We start from the raw sequence: 22696 nt of genomic DNA on the forward strand, positions 1-22696 counted from the left end.
AGATGACGGACACAGTTGTCGCGGAGGGACAAGTCAAGTTTAGAGATGGAAAAAAGGTTAATTCCACATATTTGCGTCTCATTTTTCACTTTAAATGTGCTCCCATGCCTCTAGGCCAACTACAGGAATCTCTTTTGTGATTTATTTCTTTACAAACTTCTTCACAGTGGAAGACTCGGTGGGTCGTTCTTCGGAAGCCCTCTCCGGTCGCAGGTTCGTGTCTTTTTTGGCTTCACTTTTTATTATTCCCACCCAGATTTTCACATTTTCACGGTGACACTACGATCTGTTGATTGATTCGTGTAACGATGCACTAATCTCTTTGATTTTCCTCCACTTAAACTGATACCAACTTGTCAGTTGGTCTCTTGGCTGTGCGCCACTGAGCGCGTAACGCAACATATCCGCGTAAACACGTGTGGATATTGTGCAATGCATCAGGTCAATCGATCGAGTGAAGTTATTTTCTCTAATTGATCAAAAAAAAATTAGAGTCTGGATATTAAATCCTGGAGGGGGACTTTTGGTGCCAGTTCGAATTAGGGTTAATAATTTGAAAGCCTCCCAGTCAAAATCATAAACTGTCACAGTGCCTTGTCTTCTCTGTAGCTTGCCAAGACGGGGGTCGCATGTCTTGAAATCTAAACAGAGATTAATTTGAGATGCTGTGGAGACAGACATAGAGCCTCTGAGCATACAAAAACATATGGCCCAGTGCGCTGCTGCTCTATCCTTGGAAGAAAAAAAAAATGGCAAGAGTGGTGGGAATAATGGGCAACTCTGCTCTGTACCCTGTGACTGTGCTTGTGTGTGTCAAAGCCTGTGTGAGCTTGTGGCTCGCTTTCATTATAAGCTGGATCAATTCATTGTTTTAGGGTTTGTTATGACAGCTGTGCCATAGTAGACAGCAGGCATGCAGCAGGGATTACAATAAGTGACACTTGTATTATTCTGCTATTAAACACGAAATGTACTTTTGACTCTGTCGGTCTGTAATGTTTTTCTCCGCACGTGCGTCAGACTGCCTGTCCTTGCTGGTGTATAAGGAGAAGAAGAAAGGGAAGGAGAAGGGCAGCGGCCACAAGGAGAGGCTGAATGTAACACTGGAGGTAAGCAGCAGAACAAAGCTTGGCTGTCTCTGATCTCAAGTGCAGGTGCTCTGTACTGGTAGCAGCTCTTTAGTAGTTCTCCTTCACATAAATAAGCCTTTCTAAGCTACAGCTTTTAGGAGACTGCTGTCTCTTCTATGTACTATAATGTAAATGCCACATGGATAGATAAGGGTAAAGTGGGTTTTGGAGTAAGCTGCTCAAATAGTCAAAAGGGAACTAAAGATGAATAGGGGCACTTTCTGAAAATACCCAATAGGGATGACTCATACTTATTTATCCTCTAATCCTCTCTCTCTCTCTCGCTCTACATATATATATTAAAAAAATAAAAATAACTTCAAAGTGCACATCATCAGTATCTGAATGAACTCTTTTGTAGAAACAATGTGATCTCATCAGTAAACTGACACTGAATGAACCGGAGGTTTACACACGCTCTTGTAAAATAAACAAGCTCTGCTTTCTCTGAATAGAGATTTCACTCTTTGATATTGCGAATCTTTTTGAGCTTTGGTGTCATGTCACCAAAAAGCTAGAAAAGTATTACACCTGATGTCAGAATTTCATCTATCTGACCTGATTTACTCCAGACTAGACATGTTCCATCTCCATTCAATTTCTAAGGAGCATATCAATAGTAAAATGCAAACTCTACCTTTGGTTTACTTTGCTTCTTCAGGGGATCTGTGGCGTGGAGCCAGGGCTCGGATACGATGGCGTGTCCTACACCCTCTCCATCCTTTGCTTGGCACACATGCTGGTCCTTGGGTTCAACAACCGGGACACCCTGCTAGCCTGGGATGCCCGCATCCGCTACAGCTTGGGAGAAGGTCAGTGGTTTGGCCTCGTGTAGGTGTAGCATTCTCTAAGTAGAATAGTAGCTCTAGTAGTTGTAGTTATTGTCTCATAACTGCTCATAAGAGTATTTTCCTTGATCTCTGTTGATCTGACCAGGAGCTTACTTTTAATAAAAAATGTTTGGAGAGGCAGAAATTTCATCAGATTCTACAGACTTAATTGACTTATTATTCACTGTTCAAATACTCCTTTTAAAAAAATTAGAGCATTGTATTCTTACTTATCTACTGAATTTCTCACACTGCAAACAGTAAACCTTGAAAGTGGTCCTCTGTGTGTAAACTTGTGTAAATACATCTCAATTTCCTTGTTATAAGGGATATTGAAAAGTAAAGCAGTGATAGAAATATATCACCGGTACAGTTTAAAAGGAAAACAAAAACTATTCCAGCCGAACATTTCAAACAGCCATAAATACGAGTGTTTAATCTATTATTTAAAACTCTCAGTTAGATCTTAGTAGTTGGCCTAAATTGTCCCGCTGAGAACTTTCAGAAACACTCTGCTCCTGTCCAATTTTTCTCTTTAACTAGTCTTATTAAGACATTTTCTCACCATCACCAATATTAAGAACTTATTGAAATAGCTCGGGTCTAATTTTGAACAGCCATGCTGTGAGATGAACTGATATTTCTTTAGAGTAGCACCAGCTGGTCCTGTCACTGCTTATATTTCTAAACATTTCTCTGAACACGCAATTCATACTCCTCCTCTCAAAATATCACCTTCAGGATATTTATAAATGTCCATCTTGTTCCTTAATGTTATTATCCACAAGCATTCTGATCCTCCACCACTACGTAGAAGTCACACAGTGTTATCTACCTTTGAAATCCACAAATGGCTGGGTTCTTGATGTGCCTTTTAGGTCGTAATGTCACAGAGCATTTTTTTTGCCAGTCTAAGTATTAAGATTAAATATTAGAAATATTTTGGGTTAACATCACTCAATAAAACTGAGCACTTTTGTTTTCTGGAAACTATCTCACCTCAATTTACACTGCTGTTTAAGCTGCCAGTTTTTTAAAATTATTATCTTTATTATTTTGCTTTTACCTGTAAAGCTCCCTTCTGTTTCACATTATTTCGTCATTGGAGTATTTAGCTCCACTCAAAACCTCCAAGCCTGCTTGTTGCTCTAGCCCTTCGCTCAGGGCGACAAAGTGAGCTTGATCTATTACGTCTTTACATAATGTTTCTTTGAAAGTGTTTTTATAGATTTTTAGATGATTTACTTCGTGCTTAGTCACCTACACTGTGAAGGATAATTCCTATCATTTACTTGGCTCTTTCACTCCCATGCTTGTACTCTGTATGTGGCACTGTGCAGTACATGGCTTTGAGAGGGAGAGACAGTCCTTGGCACCGCACTGGGGCCATCTGCACAAACTGGGCAATGACAAATTGCAGCCTGCCAGGCTTAAAAAACTGCTCAATCATTATTGCCACAGTCATCAGTTACGTGGTGCATATGTGTTTATGCACGTGTGTGTTTTTATGCTCCACCTCATTTGTTACGTGATGGATGTGCTGCACGATCAGTGGCACTTTAGTTGTCTGCAGCCTAAGTGATTCGAAGCCATCATGATTGCATGGCCATGAAACGCTCTTTTCAAATGTCTGTCTTTCTTCTCCCTGCCAGTCCACAGGTTTAGCGTCAACGTTGAACCAGGTACCAAACTGGAAAGCGGTCCTGCATCACTCCACCTGTGCAACAACTTGCTGGTCCTCACCAGAGGCCTCCCCCCCGTCGTCGTTGGCCACTGGAAGTTGTCGGCGTTACGTCGCTACGGTGCTGTGCCAAATGGCTTCGTGTTCGAGGGAGGGACTCGGTGTGGATACTGTAAGTATCTGGTGGACTGAGAAGCTTTAATTTATTTAGCCCTACAGCCTGCACCCAGAAATGAAACACTCTGACATTACCAAGTGAAAAATCATCACTCGCAGTGCCCTACTACATCACATCCTTTGATGTTGTTATCTGTTATGTTTTAGTGGATGATGTCAGATCAGAGATTACAAAACTTCAATGCGATGTCAGTCCCTCAGAATCAAAGACCTTTATATGTTCAGTCAGGAAGAAATCTGACATTGTCGACACATAGACATGAAAAGGCTTGTACGTTGACAAAACAGGCCCACATTTATAAAGTGTTCTGGAGCTTTTGATCATGTTACATGACCTTCCTCAGCAGATGAAACTTCCCCTTTTGTCATGAAATTATAGATGTTTTACTTCTTTTTCTCCATTCTTGACGTATTAGCCTAAGCTGAAAAGTTCATTTTGGAAACTGTAGTTGAGAAAACAGTTTCACTGCTCATTCAGTTGCTGTTGCGCTCATTGCTTTCAATCATATTCTATTACATTAATTTAAAGCTCCAAAAGAACTACTAAATGAACTGACAGTCCGTTTAATAAGTTTTTAAATTTTTTTAAATATAAAATCATACAAGGTGTGAGCTCGAATGACCACAGAGAAAACTGTGCCTGGTTAATCACAGATTGTGCTCGTCCTCTAGAGACAACCCGAGTATATTCACGGAAATTCAAGGTCTCACTCACTCAAGTGGAAATTGCACATTGAAGGACGCAACAGAAAAAAGTCACCGCCCGTGAGAATGCATTCAGCCACCAAAGACAGATGTTCATCTTAACAATACTTGAAGCTCAACTTTAAAATCTAACCAACCGTTCTTTAGTTAATTCTTTGGTCCAGAAACAGTTGATAGAGTGCACAATCACAGCAGCAGTTCCACTTTTAAAAAGGTCTTTACTTAGGTTAATATAACCTCCTTTAAAGTTTGCTTCAGTGCTCACGGGTTAATAGAGCTGTCACACTAACACTAACACACCTTTGCAAAAACGTGATTTATTATAAGTGTTTATAGCGTAACTATATCCACTTTCTATGTATGAACCCTCCACACTGCCCACCTGCCCACCAAATAATGGCATGTATGTGTGTGTTTGTGTTGTTGCCAGGGTTTAGATATCCTCTGAATGTCCAGCTCATGTGGGCATGAATGTAAAGAATGACTGGCAGCTTTATGTTTTTAGGTGGGATGTGTGTGTGAATTAGAGAGGGAGGGGGCAGATACATGGACAAAGGTGATAATGGAACCTGTTTGAAGTTTTCACTGTAGGGAAAGGAGTTGCTATCACCCAGGTATCTGGAAATACAAGATTTAATTTTTCATTTAGTTAGAACTTTGTCCTTGTATGCTGCTTTGCGATTGTCTGTGTTTTTGAGTGTGTGTGTGTACAAGAATAACCACAAGGTCTGGTTTCAGTGTTCTGATGAGCAACATCTATAAATACCAGTCACTCCCCTGTAGTGGACACTCAGCCAGTCACAAATTCCCTGGTGGCTGCATGTCCAATCATAGTTTTCCCCTTCATCTGATCTGCATATTACCCAGCAGTCACAGGGGCAGTAGGAAGAGACTCTCTTGGCATAGCACGAAAGAAGCAGAAAGATGTGAGAGTCGAGTAGGCAACTGACATTCCTTGCATGAGTGCAAGGTAAAGCGGAGTGTTAGTTTACATTTTCACATGTTTATTTGTAGTTGGTGAGTACATGTGACACGTCCACACCGAGCAGTAGTTTTGTGGAGTGCAGGCTTTCAACATTTCACATCTAACTCTACCAGACACCTCGCCAGAGCTAATCTATAGAGGCTATAATGAAAACTGACATTTTTTTGCAGAATGAACATCATATTTTTGGGCCATGCCTTGTTCTCTGTAGATCTTCTTGTAAATGCTCTCATAAAACTGGGAACAATGCTTTCTAAATAAGCCGGAAGACCCACACTTTAACGTCAGCGAAGGAAGAGTGGTACAGTGGTTAGCACTCTCATATCATACCAAGAAGATCGTGGGTCTGAATCCAGAATCCAGCTGGGCTTCTCATGTTCTCCCCGTGTCTATGTGGGTTCTCTCCGGGTACTCTAGCTTACTCCCATAGAAAAAGCTTTTTAATCACACTATAGCATCAATTCAATTAAACTTCTGGGCTATCAGTCTGGTTAGGTTTAGTAACAGGAGGAGTTTTAATAAGTTTCAGGTGCTGTGGTGTTAATGAAATTAACAGCAAGGGGACTAGAGGGGCAACAACCCCCGAAACAGGAATGGATTTACAGGTGAAGGCCACTGACATTTTTGGCTAGTGTCAGTGTCACTGCTGGTAGCATGAGGCGACACCTACAGATGTTACACAGCCAATCCAGCTCCTCCAGGATGGCACATCAATATGTGCTACTGCCAAAAGGTTTGTCTCCCAACACAGTCTCAAAAGCATGGAGGAGATTTCAGGAATGAGGCTGGAGATCTGTCAGAATACTACAAAATGACCTTCAGCGGCCCTCTGGTGTGAATGTCTCTGACAAAACCATCCAGGACCAGACTTCATCCTGGTCGCCTGAGGGCCCGACATCCTCTATGGGCCCTGCACCTACTGGCTAGCACCACTGGAACTGGCAGGTCTACCACTGGGACCCTGTGCTTTTCACATATTAGGTTCTCCCTGTGAACACGCGACAGGCCTGAAAAGGTCTGGAGAAGCCATGGAGAATGTTATGCTGCTTATAACATTTTGTTGGTCACAGACCTCTACAGGCTAGAGAATGGCACACTGACTGCCAGGTATCAGGATGAGGTCCTTGGACTTACTGACAGAGCATACAGTGGTGCAATGGGTTCTGAGTTCTTCCTAGTCCACAACAGTGCCCGGCCTCTTGTGTCAAGAGTGCAACTTTTCCTGGATGTTGAAGAAATGAATACCATTAGTCCCTGGCCCACACCTGCCTGAACTAAATCCATTTGAACACCTCTGGGACATTATGTTTTCATTGTTGCCAGTCATGCATACAAGCATGTGGGGGGCATACAAACCAGGCAAAATGGACTAGCCTGCTGAATCTTTTTTCACTTTGAATTCAGTACTCTGCAGGCCGACAAATTTAATATCTATCAAATGACGTGGTATTTTTTCGTTCCTAACACATTACCCAGTCCATATCAGTATAAATATCCAGCATGATTTTTCTCCCAGTTGAGATCTAAAGTGTTTTCAAACTGTTCCCTGAATTTTGCTCAAGTTGTGTGTTTTCTGCTGCAAATATTGTGCGATTCCTTTACCACTCTCTGCTTGGGGATACTTGGTAATAAAATATGAGTGTATTTAGCTCTGCTCGAGTTATCAGTCTCATTAAATCTGTTCAGTAAGCAGAGGAAATTATACTGTTTATCACTCCGCTTTTAATCATGGACAATCTTATGATCTCTATTCATCATTGGAGAAATCACAGCGCTCTTTCACAGACCACCAATTTTGTGTGGTCCTCTTTGTAAATTTCAAAGGTTCCCAGAAGATTATTATAACATCATCAGTGCAAAGATGTGCAAATGCATTGGAATAATTATGCTAAATGAGACTAAAAGTTCTGTGGCCCTTTTTTGCTACAGAAAGCTGGCAGAACTGGTCTTGCTCTTGTCAAGTCCTGCAGTACTTTCTGCTGCATCTGCATTTTCAAAGTCGGCTTCAGAATTAAAGACATGCACTGTAGTAATGATGACAAGCCTTTTTAGTGTCATGGGCACTAATCATGCACACTCCCCCGATAGCCAACAGACCAGGCGGTCCTTTGGGATAGCAGCAAAGTAATCAGTAATCAGGTCTTCACGGTTGCCCGTTGGGTGTGTGCCTTGGGTTGTAGAGTCACATGCATGCACTTTGTAGCAGTGTAAAGTGATATCAGAGCCCCTTCTATTAGATGTGATAATGAGGCCACTGTGTTCTGTAACCGATGATGTTTGGAAGAGAGCCTGCGTCTTAGCTGGATAGATATTTCCTGGCTTATCAGGGCCGCACGTGTTCACAGCGACCTGGTTACACAGAAACTCACGCACATCCACACACGCGTCTTTAGGGCACACATGCAGAGACGTAAATGACGCTCCGCAGAGTTTGGATCGCCGTCAAGTCCTGTGATCCAGATAAAAGCAATTTTAAGCTCACATGCTATGTCAGCAATCTTTCAGTGCCTCTCAGTGGGTAATAACACACCCACCCCGATCTTGTAGTATGTTAATGCACGTGTTACAGCATTTTTCTTTAGTGTCGTACATTGCACACTTTTTTCCCACAGTATCATCCTTTAGTTTATTCCCTGTTCTCTTGATCAAAGGGCATTTTAAAAGTAAATCTAACTTTAGCAACTCTCTTGTCTTTTGATAAAGTGTCAAGTGATCCACAGAGGTTAAAATGTCTCTTGCTGTCTCCATCTGTCATTAGAAATGATTTTATTTCTCTTGAAGTGAAACAGTCAAAGCCATCGGCATCCTTCAGTAGACTGGGTGTTGGATCAAAACCAAACAATGAAAATCCAGCAGATATTAAAAACAGACTGACAGACTGGACAAGTCTTTTTAAAATTGTTTTTAGTTAGTTTAGATGAACACAAATCCCCTGCACACAGGAATGGTTTTGTTTGTTTTCAGTGGAAACCGCCGCCGCAACAAGCAAATAAAAACCTGTTTCTTTGAAGATGAATTCTCATATAGCAGAGTTTTGTAAATTTGTGATAAATAAATGAGAAGCGGGTACAAAAAGGTCTCATCGCTACAATAGCCCCAGAGATAATTGCAGAAAAAAGAATTTATTTCAACCTAACATATACCAGTTACTCTTACTGCTAGGATGTGTTTTCTTTGTTTAAAGGGGCGCTAATATTATGCTAATTTCCACCTCCATATTTTGTATGATTCATAGGTCTAATAGCTCTCGCTCTCCCTCACACAGATACACACTTTTTAGCAAAGTGCTTGCTTTCATAGTTCTTGTGGTGGAAAACTGACTGAAGCAGTGTGTCGCTATCACGCTGTTCCACTGACTCAGGGAAAATGCAACACATAATTCAGCTAATGTATTTCCATTACATTTAATGTTCAGTGGTGATATAAATGAGAAGCTCTTTTCAATTATTCAGTCTGAGGAGCCACACGGTCATCTGAAAGCATATTGTACCAGCGCTCCTTATTTATTAAAGGAGGGTTTCATGGGCACAATTTCTTTGTGACATTTGGGTTTTTCTTTTAAGAAAATTACTACTATTGAAAATACATTTAAAAGACTGAGTGGCATTATTTAGGACTGAATGATGTTATCATGCCAATAGATTTTGTGAACAATTTTCTGTTTGGGATTCTGAGCTGCTTTTATATTAACAGCAAACTCAGTTTCATACGTTTGTTTTTTTTCTTAGCCAAAACCCTGACTAATGCCTTGATTTATGGCGGTTTTTCCCCCCCTAAATGTTTGTAGCGTGAGGTTTTGATGTTTCATTATTATTTTTTTTAAACTTATTTTTCCCTTCCTTTTGTTTTCACTGACATCCACCTCTGTGTGGGTTTTATAGGAGAGTGGGAGCTTGAATTGATAGACATTTTATGTAACCTTTAAAAAATAGAGTTTGCTCAAAGAGCGGCTTTGCCTTCACAGCAGGCTTCTGAACCACAGTGAATATTATTTGGCCTTGTTTAAAAATGTTTCACTCAATATTTCAGCAATTTACTACAGCAGTCTTCTCACTCCTGCTGTCTGTTATATTATTTATTAAACTGCTTTTTATGGTATACACATTGTCTCCTCTTCGCTTGTCCAGGGGCTGGTGTTTTCTTCTTGTCCTGTTCAGAAGGAGAGCAGATCAGTTTCCTATTCGACTGCATCGTCAGGGGCATCAACCCCAGCAGGGCACCACACGGCCTGCAACCTGACCTGCCAGGTAAAAACACTTAGAAACTGCAAACAGAACACAACTGAAATTTGTCAGGAATATGTTTACAAAAGTGTGCAAGTTAAAAAATGTAGGTAAAAGATGGACAGGTCGTGGTGATAAGACTGTGGACAGCTGTTGTGGTGGTGATGTGTTTTACTTTAGTCCTTAATAGTCCCACATTTTTAGAGGATCAGAAATAATCAGTCTGTTTGTGTAATTTTATATATGAGTCCGAAAGCGATGCCAGTATAAGCTGGGATAGCTAGGAAGCTATTATTTCCATGTTTAGAAGAACAACTTCACAACTTCCAAACAAGTCAAGGACACTTGACTTGGTTTGTGACTTCCATGAAAAGATTTACCGCCTGTTTCCTGCACATGTTTAACATTTCTGTCAGGCGCCACACTAACGGAAACACCACATGCTTTATGCCCCAAGAGCCATGCTGTAGATTAAGGGTGTCATTCCTTTGTGTGTGACTTGTGCTTTATTGTAATATATTTCTAATTCCACAGTAATTTTTGCTTCAGGAACTGAATAGAGAGTTTGAATAAACATTACCTGAGCATCAACGTGTAATTTTTACAGTTTGTAGTGAAATGAACATTGACACAGCATTGCACATTAGCTAGCATTACTACACTTTTTCTGCATTCAAACTTAAAATAGTATCTGTCTTTTTTCACCCGGACCCATTTTTCCCCCAGTCATCCATCATACTGGAAGTCTCTGAAAAATTATTTATATCTCACATGTCAGTAAGCGCAGCGCTGTACTGAAGTTTTATACCACTGAGGACAAATATCATTCCTAAGACATTGTCTTCTTTAACAGCAAGGGCTTTGCCGTCTTACTAGGACAGGTTTTTATCTGCATTAACATTTGCATACTGAATCTATGCTTTTCCTCATATTCTCTGCCTGTTGTTGTTTCATTTCTTTGTGTATTCCCTCTTTAGATTAGCTGAATTATGTGAAATCATAGCCAGGAATAATAAATATTCTTGAACACATGCATAAGACAAACAAACAAAACAGAAGAGCCAGTGATAAAAACATTGCTCCATAGCCCCAGTAGTGTTCAGTAGCTCCAGAGGATACCTTTAAATATAGTGTTTGGGTAGGTCTATACATTTCTGAACAGTGACAAAAGTTGGAAACTATGTATAAGAATGACTCATGAAAATGTCTGTGTAGGTTCTCAGTCATCAAGGTCACGGCAGTACGAAGAGCTTGGAAAGAAAGAGACTGGACTTCTCTAAGTTTCTTTTTCCTTTCCAAGCTCCTTATACTCATGAAAATGATAAATGCAGTACTGTTCAGCTAAAGCTGCAAATTCTGCACTTTAAGCCCACATTCATTATATAACTTTATGCGCTACATATTTTATTTTTAGCTTACTATAAATCTATATTTAAAGATAAACATTGCAAGTGCAAATACTGGTATTGGAGTAAAACATGTGTACAGACAAACTAGGACTAGATCAAACAAAATCAGGGCAAATAGCTGTGTGAATGCGTTGAATATCTGGGTCAACCAGTTTGACAGAAATGGGGGAAAAATGAATTCCAGGTTGAAAATAAACCAAAGTTCCCTGTAACTTTTATTCTAGCATTAACCAGCCTGCGTCATCAGCTATGAGGCCCACTGTAACCCCACTGTGACATTCAGTGCTGAGAACTGGCTATAATTAGTCAAGTAGCTACGTTAGCAAATGTTAGCTGACACCTCACATAGTGTAGTGAAGAAACTTGGCATCTACATATTAGCATTAGCTGCTGGAGTCCAGGGAGCAGAGTTCCAGGTGTTAGGTTGTTGACACCTATACAAGCACCCACTGACCCACTGCAATGTGCGGACACTGGCGCGCACACACACACACACACTCAAACGCACACACAAACAGGAGCCATCCCGCCCCTCTAACACTCACTCGCCTCTACAGTATGTATATATAGCAGGAATTAGGAGTGTAATTAGCAAGGTTTTACACAAAATTAGTGTTCTAACAGATTGTCGAGGCGCCTATAGTGTCCTCAGGAGATGTTAAATTTTCAAGCTGTTGAAAGAATTAGATGGACACACACATGCACACACACTCATATTTTAAAGAGCAATCTGATAAATGCAGCAGATGTCTCACAACTTTAGTTTTGATTTTATACATTTTGTATTAAGATCACAGCAGCATCTGAAATATACTCTAACACAATGAAACAGTTTATTATTGTCCTTAAAAAAGTCAAATGTCAATGACGTTGTGTTTTATTCTGCAATGTAACTTCATGTGAAACTAAAAGCACACCCCACCATTCAGTAGAACCACCTTTCGTAGTAGCAACTTCAAGTATAATTTTCATGAACTGATTAAATCATCTCATTGTTGTGGATGAATTTTGGCCATGTCTTCTTTACAGTGTCGGTAGATTGAGGTTTGTAGCGGTGTCCTACCTTTTGGCCCTGTTTCTGCTCCCATCCCGATTTTTAGATTTGTTGCTGTCATCAAATTAAAAGCAAAAACAAAAGCTAATATTTTTCATTAAATAGTAAAATGTCTCAGATTTCTGTGTTGTAAAGTATGTCTTAATGAGATTTGCAAATAACTGTTCATTCAATTATTTATTTACGTAGCAGATCCCAGTGCCGATCCAGCTTCAGCAGAGGAACGAATCAACCTCGAGGCATCAGTGCTGGAGAAAAGACTGAGCATGTTGTCTCAGTGCAGCTTAGCAAGCAGCACAGGTACGTTATTTTGTAAAGTTCACCTCAGCTTACACAACCAACACATAACTCTTTTCGTAATGTTTCATAAGGAAAAATTGCATCGTCTGAGGACCTTCAGATGTTTCTGTGAATTATGAATCTCTTTCACGTCATTGCTCCGTGTATATTTGGACCACTGACCTGACCACACAGTCGTTTAATCACTGCTCTATATTCATGCTGCTATTTCGGGATTTTCATCGTAATTATGTGTGTATATTAGTTACATATGTGAATGTCAGTATAGTCAGAGCAGATGATTCATCCCTGCTGAGAATTTGTGAAATAAATGTTTCGTTTTCCTGCCCGCACTGATTAGCAGCACCTGTTAATGACCTGTACTGTAATTAATGTGCAGATGATTGAACACTGACTTCACAGAGTTGTAATAATTTGCCCACAGCACCAAGTTAAAGGTGTGATTTATATATTATTGATTAAACATCACTATCTGCAGTTTAACTTGGCGTTTCGTGCTTACAAGCGGATTTATTTCAGTGTGTGTCTCCTTTATTACTCATTACAGTCAATTACCTTTCTCTCCCTCTTCAGCCTCCTCTTACAGCTGCAGTACATCTGTTGCTGGAGACGACCACAGCAGTATTTCCAGCTCTTCCTCCAGTCAATCAGATGCGAGCTATGGAAGCAGACTTCCAGTGTGGGCGGAGCCATTAGGCAGACTGCACCTCTCCAGTGAGACAGCTTCAAGCTCTTCCACGCTGAAAGCACTGGCCAGTTCAGATGACCGGCTTTATTCTGCTGTTTTGGGAGGCTCCAGGAGCCATCCCTCCTCCACCCACATCCATCCTCGCGGTCTCCATGACAGCGGGCGGCAGAGTTCATTAGACAGTGGGATTGGGATAGCGACAGGCAGCCACTCTTCTTACTCAGGGAGCTATTCCTCATGTACGGGGAGTCTGGACATGGCCAGCGGGGGAGTAGGGGAGGAATTTGGCTCTGTGGTCAGCCTTCCTCCTGCTCCTTCTTTTCCTTCCTCACCTCCTTCTGCACCACCCCCAACTCCTCCTTCTTCTCCTTTTCAACCCATGCTTATCCCAGAGGGCAGCACCGCCTCCTGTTCCTGCTCCTGCTCCTCCAGATCTGCATCTCGTACATCTCGAAGGCATAGTGAAGAATACCAGATTCCCAGTCTGCTTAGACTGTGGTATGATACCCCCAGGAGTCTGCTCCGAGCTCAACCTCAAAAGAAGCCATCGTCCCACGGAGCCCAGTCTGAGCTCAGCAAAGATAATAAGAGCAGTGGAGATGGAGGTGATGGTCAGGGACAAGGAGGAGTGATGGCTCAGCGTCAGGCCATGATGCAGCGCTCACACTCCTGGGGTAGCGAGAGGGCGCCCTCTGTGGACAGTGAGGGGAGGTCCACACCCAGACCCTTGTTGGTCCCTGGAGGCTTGTTTAATGCAGAAAAGCAGGTACAGGGAGGGTCACAGTGTTTCACTCCCTCATTCTCTTCTCTCTGTTGTTTCCATAAAGAAACAAAACAAATGAAATACTAATAATTACTAATCATTAAGTTAATCACTCTTGCTAATCATGCTATACTTTGCCCCCACTAATGCAAATCTCCATAATGCACTAAATAAACCCACTATGGCGTATTTCTATTCTTATGCTATTAAAAGAGATCTTATGTAACTCTCCCCTGTGTAAATAGGCAAGAACGTGCTCCCAAGTAGAGCTGTGGTTTGGAAGTTATGGGAATAGGAAAGGCAGCAAGATGAGTACAAGTGATATTCCTGAAAATCTGGGATCTGTTGTTTTAATGTCATCATGTCTGGAAAACATATAAACAATTTCATTATGTAGTTTTTTTAAAAAACATTTCAGCTTCATTTGTATTTTTATTTATCTTTCAACAGTAAAAGAATCCTCAAAAAACTTCCTGGATCAACATCAAGTAAAGGTGACTCAAATCTGTCTGTAACTTAAAAAACAGACAAATCAACCACCTTAGTGCAGCGAATGAGCCTGAATCACATCCCTCAAAGGTTCAAAAACACTGGTTTTATTAATAAAATCTATAATGTTCTATTTTATGTTCTTTAATTAAAATAAAAGCTGTTAATATTGTGATATATATGCAACATCTACAGAAAAAAGTTAAACTATTGTATTTACATCTACCTATCATTAATTCTATGTAGACTGAATACTCCAATTATCTATTTAGTATTTTTTCTCTTTAATGTCAGAAATTCTGTTGCTAGTAAAATCAAGAGGAAAAATATTTAAGAGCTTGGGTTAAAACAGAAACTTGCAGTGGAAGTTAGTTGAAAGTGGAACACCAACATCTGCCAAAATATGCCCTTAAACAGTAATTTGGTGACGTTTTTAGTGGGATTTCTTTTTAAATTAATAGCACCAGAGATCTCAACTTAAGTCTATTTTAATAAGTCTATGGTCTATTTTCCTAAAGCACTTTTCCTCTGTTTGCCCTCTGCTTCACAGTATTACATAACCCTGCAGTGTTTGCAACTTATGCAGCAGCACTTCAAGCAGCAATTATCTGGCCTTTTCACATAGACACCACTACTTGCTTTGGAACTAATGACTCACTTGGGTGGCTGCTTTTGTAATTGTGATTTACAGTACAGTCAATGCTTTAAAGGATCATTAGGAAGCTGAAAAAACTGTGGAGGGGAGCAGAAAAGTAGGAAGAATGAATTTCTCTATAAAATATTCTGTTCTGTGATTCAAGCTAAGGCGCACTAGCATTGCAAACCCTTATCGATGTATCACAGGGCTTTAGGGACAAAACTTTTTTCCTTTCATTTGTTTTAAAATGTGATTTCTTTTTCACTTCATTCTGTTCTACAGTGCGGTGCTTTTCTGCACTCGCAGCATGCTTCCTGTGTCTCTTCCATATGGGCAGTTTAGGGTCCAAATGATTTTAGATGCCTTCAGCCTGAAAACCACAGGGTGAGGAACCATGGTGAGAAGACTTAGACACAGGCAGAAGTATGTGTGAACCAAAGCCAGGTTCTTCTCACTGTGAGGTGACAGTTCCACCCGCTGAGCCACTCAATCGCCCATATAGAAAAACAAAATCAGTGTGGGTGTCTGTCACACACCTGTCTCGAGCTGGCGTTGTTTTTGATTTTCATACTTTTGTCTGAAACCTCAAATGCTCTCAGAAGAGACTTTCCCACATTGTGTGTAATTAATTTTTTGATGGGTTGTGAAAAGCGCTTCCCCCTTGTAACGGGCAAATTATCATCAGAACAGGAGAGGAAACAGCATGTCTTGTGATTTCTGACAGGTTGTGTAGGAGTGTGTGTGTGTGTTCATTATACAGCGTGCATGCTGCAGAGAGTGAGAGGGAGCAAAGGGGACTGAAAAAGTTAATAAGTAGTGATGAAACTGGCTGAAATCCTCAGAGAGGAGAATCCGCTGTGTGAAACACAAATGAGTTTTCCTTATTTTCATTCCTCAAGAGTTGGTGGTTAAGTGTAGCAGAAACTCAGCGTCCTTCATGTTTGGTAATGGTTAGAATACCTGAATTCACATGTACCATCATGTCTGTTGAGACAGACTGTATGATGGATAATATCCGTGAAACTCCAGCCTGCTGTGTTATTAGCTGCTGAGGAGAGGAGTAAATGGTAAAGTGAGACATGCTGTCAGAGCTTTCTCATGTCTGAGCCAGCTATCCTTTAGTCTGCCTCTAAAGATGTCAGATCTAACCTCTCAGCTCTGCAGCTTTTTTCCCCTCTTCACCTCTTGTTCTCTGTCCCCCCTTTTCCTAAGTCTTTCTCCAAACCAGTTTATTTTCAAACCTCTTTGGCTATAGCTGTTTCGCCTCCCTCCTCTGCATCCCCTTTCTCCGTACCTTAAAACCATGCCTTTTTCCTGAATTTTGCAGTAAAAGCAATTAACTGAGCCTTGACAGTATGTCCTCTTATCTCCCACCCAGTGCAGTCATGGTTTAGACAACTACATTACACAAGAGCAGTGGCGGTCAGTGAGGAACACAAGCTACACGCAGGTAAGATTGCATCTGCCCATTTTGGCTTGTGCAGGGCAGGAGCCATAAAATTACTTTTGTAAGATTAAAGCAGGTCTTCAGCTGCAAGAAGAATACTCTGCCCTTTGGAATTAGAAGGGTTTCTGCACTGATTATCTCTAATGATTGCATCTTCAGTCACAATGTTAGAAAAAACAAACAAACAAAACCCAAATATGTATAAAAGCCAGGGGGAGTAGAGCTATTACCATTTAGTCAGCTGTGATAAAATAAAGGGGTTCACCTCACACAGATGTTGCTCCCAACACAAGCGTATTGTTTTTTTGTTTTGTTTTTATGCTATAGAATTAGATTTACTATAGAAAATTCAAATTCTGCTCGGAAACAAAGACTGTAAGTAATAAATAATGTTAGTGGAAATGGCAGACATTCGGTCTTCTGTTCATGTATTTAAACAAGCATCCTGCAGTGACTGTTTTGACCTTTCCAAAAAGCGAAGTGGTCATTAAAATTCAAATAAACTAATAACACTCAGACAGTTGTATTTTAAGGTCTTTAGAGACTTGCACAGTGATCAGACGGGTATTTGGACCATTTATCTGGTCTCATAAATATATCTTGGATGTCTAACCTGAACGACTCTATCCACGTCATGCCACAGCATTGATTGGGTTAAGGTCACGATTCCTTGACTTGGCGATTCACAAGCATTCATTTTCTTCTTTTTCAACCTTTCATAGTTACAGTAATTGGTTTAATTGTTATGTGAATTACTGGCCTGAGGTACCAAAGCAGTCCCAAACAATATATACGTTGTAATCTATAGATGTGAGGGCTATAGGTCTGTAGTCCATGAGTCTGTCTATATCAGTCTTTTTGGGCATAGAAATGATAGCGGAGGCCTTCAGACAGGTGGGAACGGTGGCATGAGTCAGGGAGAGTTTGAATAACCTGATGAGGATCCCTGCCAGTTGGTCCGCACAGGCTTTAACCACAGTCCCTGGGATGCCGTCAGGTCTTCTGGGATTCACCCCAGTCTCCTCCTGACCTCATGTTCCTGGAGGTACAGGGGGGATGTGCTGGGTGAAGGGGAGGTGGGGAGCAGGGTGAGTCGTGGAGGGGTGGTCTCAAACCAAGCAAAGAAGGTGTTGAGCTCCTCTGCGAGTTTGAGGCTGCTGTTAGATGCTTGTACTGTTTCTACTCTTGATAGGATTGGCTGTCCACGATTACACGAAGAGCACGATGCTCAATACTAAAGGTAAAAGCTCAAAGCGCCCGCAGCAATCTCTTCATGTTAAAGTCTCTGTGTATGTGTCCACTATAAGAAAAAGGAAAAGTGTTAAAGGAAGGTCACTACAAACAAAATTGCTGCTCTCTAAATAAACATTTCAGTCTGATTCAACACTGCAAAACACTGACTGCTGAATGTCTTTTGAAATAACTTAATTTGAAAGAAAAAGGCAAAACACACCAAAATCCTAACTGTAAAGCATGGTGGCAGGGGCATCATGGCTTCGGCTGCTTTGCTACCTCAGGGGCTGGTCACATTGGGATTATGGAGGAAATTTAACAGAAAAGTGTCAAAGCTGTAGTTTATGACCTGAAGTGTGGGGCAGCTTAGGTGATCAACAAGAAAACAACCCAAAGCAAAGAAATAAACCAAAAAGAAGGAACTGTTATCAAATGGTCAAGCACTGACAGGTACTGACCTTCATTTTAATGAGATGTTCGGACATGACCCGAAAAGTGTTTTTAAATTAAAACATCACAGAAATCTTTGTCCTGTTTAACTTGCTCATCATCATACAGGAAACGGCTGATACAGGCTGCTGCAGCTAAAAGAGGCTTAACGAGTCACCAAGTTAAGAGTTGACTTCTTCCAGCCTGGGCTGTAAATAATTACTACTTGTCTGAAATGAAGACAAAAATACAACTGCTTGTTGGTTATTAGTCAGACTGCTTTTGTCTGTAATTTTGCAAACCTTAACTTGCAACAATACAATAATTTATTTCAAACATGTAAATATAACTAAAATAACAAGAGAAAAGAAAAACTTAAAACATTAAGTTTTCATTAATATCTCTATATCTACACAACGTTTATGCTCGAAAAGGAGTAGAATGAAGTTTAAACTTTAAACCCCCTTTTTTCAGATTCCATTATTTACTAATCAATATTCAGAATACATATTTTTGGCTTCTGATTGCACCCACTCATAGGAAACAAAGCGAAGTTTAAAGTAGATGTGTTTTTTATTTATTAATTTTTTTATTTTTAACGGTTTTTTTGTATTTTAAAGTCTTTATTTTTACGTTGGTGCATATGGCCAAATTTTCAAATAATGAATTCAGTACAACTTATCCCGATGAACCAAAGCAGATACCCTTAGGCAAGGTTATGGACATGGATTCAGAGAGATGCAGGTTCCGATTTCTGCTTGCAGTGTCTCTAAAAGATGTGTGCATATGGATTGTAGTGTAGTGTCCCTGCAGATAAGTATGTGGGGGTCACAAAAAGTTGGCAGGCAAACGAATTCTAGTCTACGCTGAGGCTATAGAACGCCTTTTAATATTGACGTCTCAGACGAACAACAGTGGCTTTGAGCACAGTAGCCCCACCTGCTGTTCACATCTTCTATTTGCAAGCACCAGCCAAGCTTAAAGACAGGCTTTAAAGAGTGGTCTTAAAAGGGTCTTAAACATTGAAACGTCGCATTTCAAAGTGAATGAACTGAGAGGATGCATAAAAAGACAGTAGCAGAGTTGTGCATGTGGACCATGCTAAGCTACTCTTGCAGAGTCCAAGAATCAGTGTATGGAGCTGATTATGAGCATACTAGACCCCTTTAAGACCACTAATAAGCATAATTGCATGGTACTTTAATACTCTGAATGGAATTACAAAACCCAGCTTCGAATGTTTGTCTTTAAAACTGAGCTGTAAATTAAGACGTTTTTGACAAAATTCAAAAGCACTTTAAGGGAAATCTTTAAAATAATTGTTTGTGTCCCGTATGTTTTAGACTGACAGCTCTCCACTGATGCACCTGACACCTTCTGCAGATTCACAAGGTGTGTTTGTTAATGAAACTGTGTCCTTATTTCATTAGAAGCACTGCAAGATTCTTCCTCCATACAAAACGTTCTTTCCCCAGAAATGTATTTATAACCCAAGTACTGCATTGATGTACAGTTTTATTAATGCACTTTAGATGAGTACTTTTTTGCTTCCACTCCAGTATATTTTCATGAGAAATTATGTTTCAGTACATTTATTCAAAGGGAAAATTATCAGTTACTTTCACCTAAAAAGTGAGAGTTTAGCAAATATGATTCACCGCTGAGACTGAACTACCCAACTGAAAAGGCTGTTAAAAATGACCTTCACCTAAAATGGTGAAATAAATACATGCTGTCTATGGATCAGTAATAATAATTACATAATTTAACTACGTCTGCTGGAAATATTAATAGATGTTTAGCTGATTAATGTTAAATAAGAACTTAAGGGACTGTTTTTTTTACATCATTACTTAATGTATACCGCATACTGAATGTTTGAGTCTAATCCTAGTGTCCTAAAAATGTGTTTCCAGACTCTCCTCTCTGTATCAGGGAGGAATGTCATGACAGCAGTGACATCAGTTCTAAGCTTGCAAGTCTGAAGAAACTGTTGCCATCTCTGCTCTTGCGTGCCCCTCCACCACCTCCTGTCACACTGAGCATGCACAGACCAACATCAGCTTGTGGTAAGAAAATTTGCAATAAATCAAAATGGTCACATCTCATGTTTTCCTGGTGTAACAGTTTTGTTGTTGCTATACTGACTTCTAACTCTAAAATGAATTACCTTTAACACTTTTTGTCCTGCAAACAACAGATTTAATTCCCCTGCTTTTGGTTTTCTCCTTCAGGCATGTTCAGGTTTTCCCACGAGGCTCCTCCGCCTGCATCCCTGGACTGCAGGCCTTGTAGTAACAGCAGTGTTAATTATGTCAACATCCCCGTTAGCCCTCTGCTGTATAAAACTAGAGAGCTACTCTACACAGAGCTGGAGCTGCAGAAACCCAGCTCGGCTCCGGCCTCCAGTCCGCGCAGTGCTGAGAGAGGTAACGCAGTGCAGCTCTGCAGACTCAGTAAGAACATTGCACCTCAAACAGTTTTAGATAACTATTTGTCTTTTCCTGCTGCTGCTTTCTTTTTTGGTTTTATACATGCCAAGTGAACAGCTTCAAATCCCATTTTGCGTGCAATATCTCCACACTGTTATAATGCATGGCATGTTTGAGACGTTGTTAGAATATAGAATAGCAAGCAAAGCTGGGGCAAACAGCTATGAAACAGATGGTTGATTTGTTGATTATTCTCTGCCTATCATAACAATATGATAGGTATGATGGGGGTCACTGCACCTAGTTCTCTGATTACCACTGGGCTCTTCTTGAGCGTCATTTAGATGGTAAGCCACCACTATGGATGCCACAGGATGTCAGTTACTGCTTCTATCTGCCGGTTCATACTGGGCAGTATACTGTCCTTCCATGATGGTTATTTGGGGATCTCATGACACTAATATCTATCTTTGGCCAGCTTATTATCACAGGCAGGTGTTCATAGCCCCCTTGTTGTTGTACCCGGTATAAGGTACTAGGGTTGCAGCTTTCACCCAAGCGGGTGGGGGTGATGATATTCTCCCCCCAACCTGTCGTCCTGGCTCCCCCTTGCCGTAGCATGTGTGTTGTACCTTCAATCTCTAGCCTTCTTTCGAATGTTGGAAAGCTGAGCTACTAGTTTTTCTCTTGCCCACCTTACTGGACCCAGACACCCCTTACTGGAATCGAACTTGTGACTCCCGCTCAAAAGGTAGTCTTACCACTACGCTATCACGCTGCTAAGCACATATATTTCTCTCTATTGGCTAACAACTTAAAAGAAAAGTGCAAATGTGTTCTTGGATCAGCTCACACTATTAGGAAAAGCCTGATAAATACGTTCAATAAATGAGGAGGTGCAATTTTTTTTATGGAAAACAGTCAATTTATTTCCCGGTGCTTCTGTGTAACCTAACTGAATTAACATAATCTGACATATTTAGACTGTGAAAATGAAGCAATTTATTAGAGGGATGGAAAGCAATTTACATCAGTTAAAACCTAATAAAATGAGAGCATTTCGATTACAGGTAATTTTATGGCCTTTTAATACACAGATGAAGTTAATGTGTTAAATGTGTATTTCAGAAGTACCAATTAAAAATCAGTCTGAGGAGACAGAAGGGGCAGAGTGAGGGTATAATGCATCTCTGGAAGACTGGTCTAAGATTATATGACACACTGTAGAAAGACTTTTTTTTTTATTAACCCCCTCCATCATTTTCCCATCCAGAAGAGGGCTCCATCAGGTACGCCCACCTGGACATCACTGCCATGGAAACAGCTCAGAGAGTGGGGGCGGAGCATGTTCAGGCCAGGGAGGACAGACTGACTCAGCTGGAGAGCAGGCGGCAAGGGCCACCAAACTGACTCTGGAACGCCCAACTGGATGACACTTCAGAATAGTTTTGACTGCAGATTCTCTCCTACTCTCTGGAAAAGCTGACGGACTCAAATGTGGTGGATTATCATACCGGTTATTTTGTACTTAATAACACACCCACAGTTGTGACATTGTAATGAAATTCCCACAGTCCATTCCACTAACGGTAAAGCTTTGGGAGCTTTCTTATGCAGCTTCTATTTTGTGTTAAGTGTTTTTCTCATACTTGCTTTTAAACGAGCTTTTTCCTGCGTTTGTCTCGATACCTTTTATCACAGAAATGTTACATAGTTGTCTGCATGGCTTTTATGCAAGATGCAAAAAAACTCAACCCCCCCCACACTCAATGTCTTCTTCAAGTCAAGCCAGTTTAAAACAAAATCATTAACAAGGTCTGTGGTTAAGCAGTATTTGCAAATGATCTGCTGTGCTTTGCGATCCAGGAAAAGGCAGCCTTAAAGGGGCGATTCCCTAAATTTAGTTATATTTTAAGTCCTTTTAGTATTTGTTAAATCCAGATTTGCCTTATAGGCAAAAATTTCTGGTTTGAGGAGGACACACAAACCCATCAAGCTAGTGTACTCATAGTGTCAGTCCCAGGTGTGGATTAAAGGGAGGGTTGGATAAGGAAAAGCATCCGGTATAAAATCTGTGCCACATC

At 40.7% G+C, this 22696-nt stretch overlaps 1 protein-coding gene across 1 annotated transcript; it reads left to right on the forward strand.

The window, feature by feature from the left end:
* Positions 1-2: 2 nt before the first annotated feature.
* On the forward strand, positions 3-22026 carry LOC134629812 (protein Dok-7-like). Its single transcript, XM_063477325.1, has 14 exons — positions 3-56; positions 168-213; positions 1021-1109; positions 1792-1942; positions 3613-3813; positions 9636-9755; positions 12387-12494; positions 13068-13514; positions 13596-13948; positions 16450-16521; positions 19524-19572; positions 20097-20249; positions 20415-20705; positions 21859-22026. Exons 1-14 carry the CDS (start codon positions 3-5, stop codon positions 22020-22022), a joined length of 2298 nt encoding a protein of 765 aa, XP_063333395.1. The 3' UTR covers positions 22023-22026.
* The last annotated feature ends 670 nt before the right edge of the window (positions 22027-22696 follow it).

This window comes from Pelmatolapia mariae, linkage group LG6 (assembly GCF_036321145.2).
Source record: "Pelmatolapia mariae isolate MD_Pm_ZW linkage group LG6, Pm_UMD_F_2, whole genome shotgun sequence".
Classification (NCBI taxonomy): domain Eukaryota; kingdom Metazoa; phylum Chordata; class Actinopteri; order Cichliformes; family Cichlidae; genus Pelmatolapia; species Pelmatolapia mariae.